Below are 8,849 nucleotides of genomic sequence, written 5' to 3'. Positions count from 1 at the left end.
GCCCGACCTGCTCATGGAGACGCAGGGGAGGAGGCCTGGGGTAGAGACGCCGGGAAGGAAAGATACCAAACCAGATATACTACTAGAGATACCATCGCTCACCCGACCCTTCAGCTCCCAATGCCGAACTCCCAAGCTCTCGCCCCTCCTCTCATGCCTTTTTGCCCGTGCCTTCTCCCAAGCCTCCTCCCTTTCTCCCTCCCAAGCCCTCGAGGCCTGCCCGCCTCCGCCAGGCAGGGCCTTCTTCCACTCTCCCGTCCCTACGCAGTGGCACAAGCATACCCAGCCTCTACCCCCTCTACCCATACACGCAGCTCGCTCCCCCGCTTCACTGAGCCCTCTCGGACTCCCCGCCAGCATCCGCATAGCCGCCATCACCGTGACGGCGTCGTCCTGAAGATGCGGGGGCGGAGCGTGTCAGTCTGGCCTTGCGCATTCACACTCTATTCACAAGCTATTACATTACATGCACTTCTGCCCCCACACCGCAAGCTCGCGGCTACACTCCTCCTCCGCTCTCCCCGCCTCCGGGGCCCTCCTCTTCCTCCCGTCTCGCTGTCTCCGGGCGGTCGCCCCCCTGCTCTCCCGCACTCTGCCTATCTCGTCAAGCAGGCTCGGCCTTGCCGCTGACGCCTGTCTCGACTCTGACGTCCTGCCGCCGCGAGCCGCCCCAGCGTCCTCCTCCCCTTGCGCACAGGTCTCCGAGCTGGCCAGCCGCTGCTTGTCCTGGAGGCGCTCGAGGTAGCGGAGCTGGTCGGGGCTGAGGAGGAGCCGCTTGGGCCGGGAGCTTGAAGGGAGGCAGGAGGCGGGGCGGTACCACCGGACGCTAGACTCGACGAGGACGACGGACTTGGCTACCATGGGAGGGAGGGGGCGGCAGCAGCTTGCTTGAGGGTGTCGCAAGTGCGATGGCTTACATGCGACTAGTTGCGGGGGCGTACAGCAAAAGTCACGAGTGTGGCACGGAGAGAGTAGGCCTGGGGCTGAGCGGTTGAGGTTTAGGCCTCCTTGGCGGGTGCCGCCCGGTAACGAGAAGAGGTCATTGCGATGCGGAGGCCATGCAAGTCAGCCTCAAGGCGATCCGAACTTGAGGCTTTTCGCTTCCAATCCCAGTCTGGTCCTCGTGACCGGTCACGAGCCTCAAAAGGTCGAAAACGAAGTTGCGACCTCAGGCAATGGATCCCGAGCTTGTCCATCGGAACGAGCATGTCGTGGTGCTTGAGGCCGTCGGGCACCTGTAGCGCTTCAGCACGCGAGCGTCTACAGCAGACCGATCTGAGAGTGCGCGCCCCCCCTCCTACCCCGCAGCTTCAGCCCAGTCATGAGCGTGTTCTCTGATTGAAAGAAGCTGGAGAAGAGGCGGGTTTGCATCTAGACGTATCACCAGCCCGGGATGGCAAGCGACGTGCCAAGCGCCTCCCTCAGCCACCTGAGCGATCCGAGCTGACACAAGCATGCAACGGCAGACTCAAAGCTCCCCTCACACTCACTTAGTACCCCTCCCGTGATGCCCCAGTCTGAGAGTAGACCAACGCATACTACATAAACAGCCTCTGCTCTCAGGCAGCACCATCTTCCGTCCCCAAGCCCCCCCACAGTGCAGCACAATCATCAACTCAGCCCCCGCCATCACGGGGCGGAGCGTGTCAGTCTGGCCTTGCGCATTCACACTCTATTCACAAGCTATTACATTACATGCACTTGTGCCCCTCACACCGCAAGCTCGCGGCTACACTCCTCCTCCGCTCTCCCCGCCTCCGGGGCCCTCCTCTTCCTCCCGTCTCGCTGTCTCCGGGCGGTCGCCCCCCTGCTCTCCCGCACTCTGCCTATCTCGTCAAGCAGGCTCGGCCTTGCCGCTGACGCCTGTCTCGACTCTGACGTCCTGCCGCCGCGAGCCGCCCCAGCGTCCTCCTCCCCTTGCGCACAGGTCTCCGAGCTGGCCAGCCGCTGCTTGTCCTGGAGGCGCTCGAGGTAGCGGAGCTGGTCGGGGCTGAGGAGGAGCCGCTTGGGCCGGGAGCTTGAAGGGAGGCAGGAGGCGGGGCGGTACCACCGGACGCTAGAGTCGACGAGGACGATAGAAGCAGGAGAGCAGGTCATGGTCAGGCTGGGAGGGAGTGCGGGATGGCAAGCGTGAGCCGAGGCTCTGGCCTTGTCCTGGTGATCTTATAGGGGCAGGCAGGGACGGCTGGCGTCATGGCTGAAGCAGGTCAGCGGGTACGAAGCGGTGCGAGAAAGGCTTGGGAGGCTTGAGATACGCCCCCATGAGAAGCGGGAAGGGCGCACATGTGTGGGGTTTGTGGCCGCAGGCGGCCTCGTGGGACGAAAGGGCTCGATTTCGAAGACGAATGTGCCTCCTCAGATAAGATCGGATCTCAATAGGGGCAGTACTCTACTTGTCCGTGTGACCCGAGTCACGAGGCACAAACGGTCGCAGTGGATGAGTCGCTCTGGATCAAGACATGCGTCAACCAAGTCAAGTAGCCGTACAGCCCGTACGATACAAACATGCTGCCTTGCAGTATTGAGAACGCTCTTCCTCCCCTCCCCCGCAAGCTTTTGCCTCGTGTCTCGGAGCTTGATCCCGTCGCGTCCTCCTCCTGCTGCTCGCATGTCTCAAGGCGCACCCGCTGCCCGACCTGCTCATGGAGGCGCAGGGGAGGAGGCCTGGGGTAGAGACGCCGGGAAGGAAAGATACCAAACCAGATATACTACTAGAGATACCATCGCTCACCCGACCCCTTCAGCTCCCACTGCCCGACTCCCAAGCTCTCGCCCCTCCTCTCATGCCTTCTTGCCCGTGCCTTCTCCCAAGCCTCCTCCCTTTCTCCCTCCCAAGCCCTCGAGGCCTGCCCGCCTCCGCCAGGCAGGGCCTTCTTCCACTCTCCCGCCCCTACGCAGTGGCACAAGCATACCCAGCCTCTACCCCCTCTACCCATACACGCAGCTCGCTCCCCCGCTTCACTGAGCCCTCTCGGACTCCCCGCCAGCATCCGCATAGCCGCCATCACCGTGACGGCGTCGTCCTGAAGATGCGGGGGCGGAGCGTGTCAGTCTGGCCTTGCGCATTCACACTCTATTCACAAGCTATTACATTACATGCACTTCTGCCCCCACACCGCAAGCTCGCGGCTACACTCCTCCTCCGCTCTCCCCGCCTCCGGGGCCCTCCTCTTCCTCCCGTCTCGCTGTCTCCGGGCGGTCGCCCCCCTGCTCTCCCGCACTCTGCCTATCTCGTCAAGCAGGCTCGGCCTTGCCGCTGACGCCTGTCTCGACTCTGACGTCCTGCCGCCGCGAGCCGCCCCAGCGTCCTCCTCCCCTTGCGCACAGGTCTCCGAGCTGGCCAGCCGCTGCTTGTCCTGGAGGCGCTCGAGGTAGCGGAGCTGGTCGGGGCTGAGGAGGAGCCGCTTGGGTCGGGAGCTTGAAGGGAGGCAGGAGGCGGGGCGGTACCACCGGACGCTAGACTCGACGAGGACGATGGACTTGGCTACCATGGGAGGGAGGGGGCGGCAGCAGCTTGCTTGAGGGTGTCGCAAGTGCGATGGCTTACATGCGACTAGTTGCGGGGGCGTACAGCAAAAGTCACGAGTGTGGCACGGAGAGAGTAGGCCTGGGGCTGAGCGGTTGAGGTTTAGGCCTCCTTGGCGGGTGCCGCCCGGTAACGAGAAGAGGTCATTGCGATGCGGAGGCCATGCAAGTCAGCCTCAAGGCGATCCGAACTTGAGGCTTTTCGCTTCCAATCCCAGTCTGGTCCTCGTGACCGGTCACGAGCCTCAAAAGGTCGCAAACGAAGTTGCGACCTCAGGCAATGGCGCCCGAGCTTGTCCATCGGAACGAGCATGTCGTGGTGCTTGAGGCCGTCGGGCACCTGTAGCGCTTCAGCACGCGAGCGTCTACAATAAACCGATCTGAGTGTGCGCGCCCCCCCTCCTACCCCGCAGCTTCAGCCCAGTCATGAGCGTGTTCTCTGATTGAAAGAAGCTGGAGAAGAGGCGGGTTTGCATCTAGACGTATCACCAGCCCGGGATGGCAAGCGACGTGCCAAGCGCCTCCCTCAGCCACCTGAGCGATCCGAGCTGACACAAGCATGCAACGGCAGACTCAAAGCTCCCCTCACACTCACTTAGTACCCCTCCCGTGATGCCCCAGTCTGTGAATAGACCAACGCATACTACATAAACAGCCACTACTCTCAGGCAGCACCTTCTTCCAACCCCAAGCCCCCCCGCAGTGCAGCACAATCATCAACTCAGCCCCCGCCATCATGGGGCGGAGCGTTTCAGTCTGGCCTTGCGCATTCACACTCTATTCACAAGCTATTACATTACATGCACTTCTGCCCCTCACACCGCAAGCTCGCGGCTACACTCCTCCTCCGCTCTCCCCGCCTCCGGGGCCCTCCTCTTCCTCCCGTCTCGCTGTCTCCGGGCGGTCGCCCCCCTGCTCTCCCGCACTCTGCCTATCTCGTCAAGCAGGCTCGGCCTTGCCGCTGACGCCTGTCTCGACTCTGACGTCCTGCCGCCGCGAGCCGCCCCAGCGTCCTCCTCCCCTTGCGCACAGGTCTCCGAGCTGGCCAGCCGCTGCTTGTCCTGGAGGCGCTCGAGGTAGCGGAGCTGGTCGGGGCTGAGGAGGAGCCGCTTGGGCCGGGAGCTTGAAGGGAGGCAGGAGGCGGGGCGGTACCACCGGACGCTAGACTCGACGAGGACGACGGACTTGGCTACCATGGGAGGGAGGGGGCGGCAGCAGCTTGCTTGAGGGTGTCGCAAGTGCGATGGCTTACATGCGACTAGTTGCGGGGGCGTACAGGCAAAAGTCACGAGTGTGGCACGGAGAGAGTAGGCCTGGGGCTGAGCGGTTGAGGTTTAGGCCTCCTTGGCGGGTGCCGCCCGGTAACGAGAAGAGGTCATTGCGATGCGGAGGCCATGCAAGTCAGCCTCAAGGTGAGGCTTTTCGCTTCCAATCCCAGTCTGGTCCTCGTGACCGGTCACGAGCCTCAAAAGGTCGCAAACGAAGTTGAGACCTCAGGCAATGGCGCCCGAGCTTGTCCATCGGAACGAGCATGTCGTGGTGCTTGAGGCCGTCGGGCACCTGTAGCGCTTCAGCACGCGAGCGTCTACAGCAAACCGATCTGAGTGTGCGCGCCCCCCCTCCTACCCCGCAGCTTCAGCCCAGTCATGAGCGTGTTCTCTGATTGAAAGAAGCTGGAGAAGAGGCGGGTTTGCATCTAGACGTATCACCAGCCCGGGATGGCAAGCGACGTGCCAAGCGCCTCCCTCAGCCACCTGAGCGATCCGAGCTGACACGAGCATGCAACGGCAGACTCAAAGCTCCCCTCACACTCACTTAGTACCCCTCCCGTGATGCCCCAGTCTGTGAATAGACCAACGCATACTACATAAACAGCCACTACTCTCAGGCAGCACCTTCTTCCAACCCCAAGCCCCCCCGCAGTGCAGCACAATCATCAACTCAGCCCCCGCCATCATGGGGCGGAGCGTTTCAGTCTGGCCTTGCGCATTCACACTCTATTCACAAGCTATTACATTACATGCACTTCTCCCCGCACACCGCAAGCTCGCGGCTACACTCCTCCTCCGCTCTCCCCGCCTCCGGGGCCCTCCTCTTCCTCCCGTCTCGCTGTCTCCGGGCGGTCGCCCCCCTGCTCTCCCGCACTCTGCCTATCTCGTCAAGCAGGCTCGGCCTTGCCGCTGACGCCTGTCTCGACTCTGACGTCCTGCCGCCGCGAGCCGCCCCAGCGTCCTCCTCCCCTTGCGCACAGGTCTCCGAGCTGGCCAGCCGCTGCTTGTCCTGGAGGCGCTCGAGGTAGCGGAGCTGGTCGGGGCTGAGGAGGAGCCGCTTGGGCCGGGAGCTTGAAGGGAGGCAGGAGGCGGGGAGGTACCACCGGACGCTAGACTCGACGAGGACGATAGAAGCAGGAGAGCAGGTCATGGTCAGGCTGGGAGGGAGTGCGGGATGGCAAGCGTGAGCCGAGGCTCTGGCCTTGTCCTGGTGATCTTATAGGGGCAGGCAGGGACGGCTGGCGTCATGGCTGAAGCAGGTCAGCGGGTACGAAGCGGTGCGAGAAAGGCTTGGGAGGCTTGAGATACGCCCCCATGAGAAGCGGGAAGGGCGCACATGCGTGGGGTTTGTGGCCGCAGGCGGCCTCGTGGGACGAAAGGGCTCGATTTCGAAGACGGATGTGCCTCCTCAGATAAGATCGAGGCACAAACGGTCGCAGTGGATGAGTCGCTCTGGATCAAGACATGCGTCAACCAAGTCAAGTAGCCGTACAGCCCGTACGATACAAACATGCTGCCTTGCAGTATTGAGAACGCTCTTCCTCCCCTCCCCCGCAAGCTTTTGCCTCGTGTCTCGGAGCTTGATCCCGTCGCGTCCTCCTCCTGCTGCTCGCATGTCTCAAAGCGCACCCGCTGTTGTTTCCAGTTTTTGTTATTCGTCGTGGGCATGTTTGTGATCACAAGGTTCAGATGCTGGCGAGGTTTGAGGTAAAAAAGGCGTCATTCACGGATGTGAGATCGATCTTCCAGTGCAATCGAAATACGCCCATCTGTGCCAGGAACTGAATCTTGAAGTTTGTCATCGATGCCAGATCGCAGGCCTGTATGATATCTTCAAGTGCATAGGAAAGCCTCAGGGCAGCTTGAGCGACAGTGTCCGGATTGGTAACTATTGTAATCAACTTCGGGGATCCTGATATGACCGGGCCGCGTATATCATGCTTCGGTATGTTTTCACAAGGGAGGATGTACGTGTTGAATCGAAACAATCAGTTGAAAGCTTTCAATGTACGAGCCTGTGCTTGTCATCATTTCACATGGAATCAACCCTGCTTTGCGTTCTTATTTCCATATTTCCTTAGAACATCTCCAATATTCGGTAGGGATTTGTGTACATAAAGCATGTCGCCAAATCCACCATGCATCTTGACATAAATGTAACCATTCGCTTTCAAAATGGGCGCAAGCTTTTTTGGGCGCTCGACCGTCATAGTCAAAAACTTGTACTTGTGCCAAGGAAAATCTTTGAAAGTATGATATTCAGCGCCCTCAATATCCAACGACAGATAATCGACAACTTCGGGTACTTGGAAGTCTTGAAATAGTTTGGTGATGCTTACAGACGTAAAGTTCATCACAGATCCTCTGACTTGTTTGTTATCAAAATCATTTCCGACGATTCCACCAAACTCATCCCTCATAGCAAAAGACACTTTTTCACCCGTCATGGCAGTAGCGACGGCGACTGCCAACTTACACTTCCTTCTCAGCAGCCCTTGTAGGTAGCGTGGGTTGGGTTCGATGCACAAGCCATTCCAACCATACTCTTGCTCCAACGTCAAGGTGTTACTCAGTGCAACTGCATCATTGCTAGCCAGATCGATGAAGTATCCACCTCTCTTACCGCCAAAGATATCCACGATAGTTCTGTCTTGACCAACTTGACTTGTCCATCGTTGTGGAATGCGATCCCATTCGCCGCTTCCGCGATAGTAACCGACAACCTTCCATCCTCCTTCTGCGCTGAAAGCTGAAACGTTGTCACTCTTTGCGATGTTCGTAGTTTGATTCTTCTCAGGTGCAACAGCCTCATACTTGCGCATGTTTGCCGTCTGCCATCTTTCATCTCTACCTCCCATCACTGCCAGCAACACCAGCACAAGAAGGCCGACCTGGCATAGCTGAAGCCCCTCCCGCATTGCTCAGCTGCTCCCAGAGCTGCTCCCCTGTTCAAAGTAGGAAAAATCCCACGTCATAATCCGAACTTGAAAAACTTGAAGCCGGGCCGCGGGCCCGGCGGGCCCGGAACTGACAGGCTCAGTCACCGTCCGATCGGACCATCTGCCACTGTCAACTTCACGGTTGGCAACCGTGGCCCCGGCTGAATCATCCGGCGGCCCGGCTACCTCGAGTTCCGCCGCAGGCGGGGCCCGCCCGCTGAGCGGCCGGCTCAGGCCGCTTTTGCTAGTACGATGCGGCCCGCCGGGCCGGCCGCCCGGCCCCGGCTGAGGCCCCGGCGGGGCGGCGCCCTGAGCGGCTCAGTTCACTGCCAAAGAGCTCAAATGGTAGAACGAGGTACCCCTTGTTTCTAATCACCCCAAAATTATTGGATCAAATCATGGGTACTCAATTACTTTGTCTTTTTTTTTGAATTTTAGTATTGTAAAATAAGTTTACTAAAACCTGTTAGTTGGATCGTTACTCTGCTTCCCTTCTGCACCCATTAGTTATCAGCGCACACGCTCTGCTCCATAGCCGCGACGGCGCAGGGCCCCTGCCTTGATCCTCCTCCTCCTCTTGCTCCTCCTCCCCTTCCTCTTCTCACCCTTACCCATCAGTCTCTCCCTCTCCTTCTCCTGCTCCTCCTCCCCCCCTTCCTCTTCTCACCCTTACCCATCAGTCTCTCCCTCTCCTCCTCCTCTTTCTCCTCCTCCCCTTCCTCTTCTCCCCCTTACCCATCAGTCTCTCCCTCTCCTCTTCAGTCGCTCCCCTCCCCTCCCCTCCCCTCCCCTCGTGTCTCTGCTCATATTGCTGTGCAAGAGTTCAGTCGAGTTGCGCAAACTCATTTGAGCCCATCAAGTGAGCTAGTCTCACTTCACAGTCATTGAAGTTCTTCAGCGTTCCCGCCGTATCTTTCTTCTCATCTCTTGCTGTTTTCCTGGCAGGTTGCTCGTGAATCGCGTGCCTGGGGCTGAAGTCTAGCCCAACGGGCGGTGGGGATCGACAAAATGGAGAAAGGGGAGAAGGCGGAGAGGGCGGAGAAGGGGGAGAACTCCTCTGCTACTCTCCCCGTGCAGAGAGTGAAGAATATCATCAGATCGAATGACAGGTTGC

General features: G+C 59.7%; 2 protein-coding genes across 2 annotated transcripts; both read right to left on the bottom strand.

Annotated features, from left to right (window-relative positions):
• Positions 1-1,071: 1,071 nt before the first annotated feature.
• Positions 1,072-2,097, bottom strand: GUITHDRAFT_119734 (hypothetical protein; the record flags this gene model as incomplete). Its single annotated transcript, XM_005820987.1, has 4 exons — positions 1,072-1,114; positions 1,168-1,235; positions 1,571-1,672; positions 1,717-2,097. 4 exons carry the CDS (start codon positions 2,095-2,097, stop codon positions 1,072-1,074), a joined length of 594 nt encoding a protein of 197 aa, XP_005821044.1.
• A 4,798-nt stretch (positions 2,098-6,895) lies between these two features.
• Positions 6,896-7,474, bottom strand: GUITHDRAFT_44127 (hypothetical protein; the record flags this gene model as incomplete). Its single annotated transcript, XM_005820986.1, has 1 exon — positions 6,896-7,474. A coding segment is annotated over one exon (579 nt), but the record flags the coding sequence as incomplete, so codon positions are not given.
• Positions 7,475-8,849: the final 1,375 nt, after the last annotated feature.

The sequence above is a fragment of the Guillardia theta genome, assembly GCF_000315625.1.
Source record: "Guillardia theta CCMP2712 unplaced genomic scaffold GUITHscaffold_156, whole genome shotgun sequence".
In the NCBI taxonomy this organism is placed as follows: domain Eukaryota; class Cryptophyceae; order Pyrenomonadales; family Geminigeraceae; genus Guillardia; species Guillardia theta.
The sequence above is the reverse complement of the archived record's forward strand: the minus strand, read 5'-3'. Positions and strand labels throughout refer to the sequence as shown.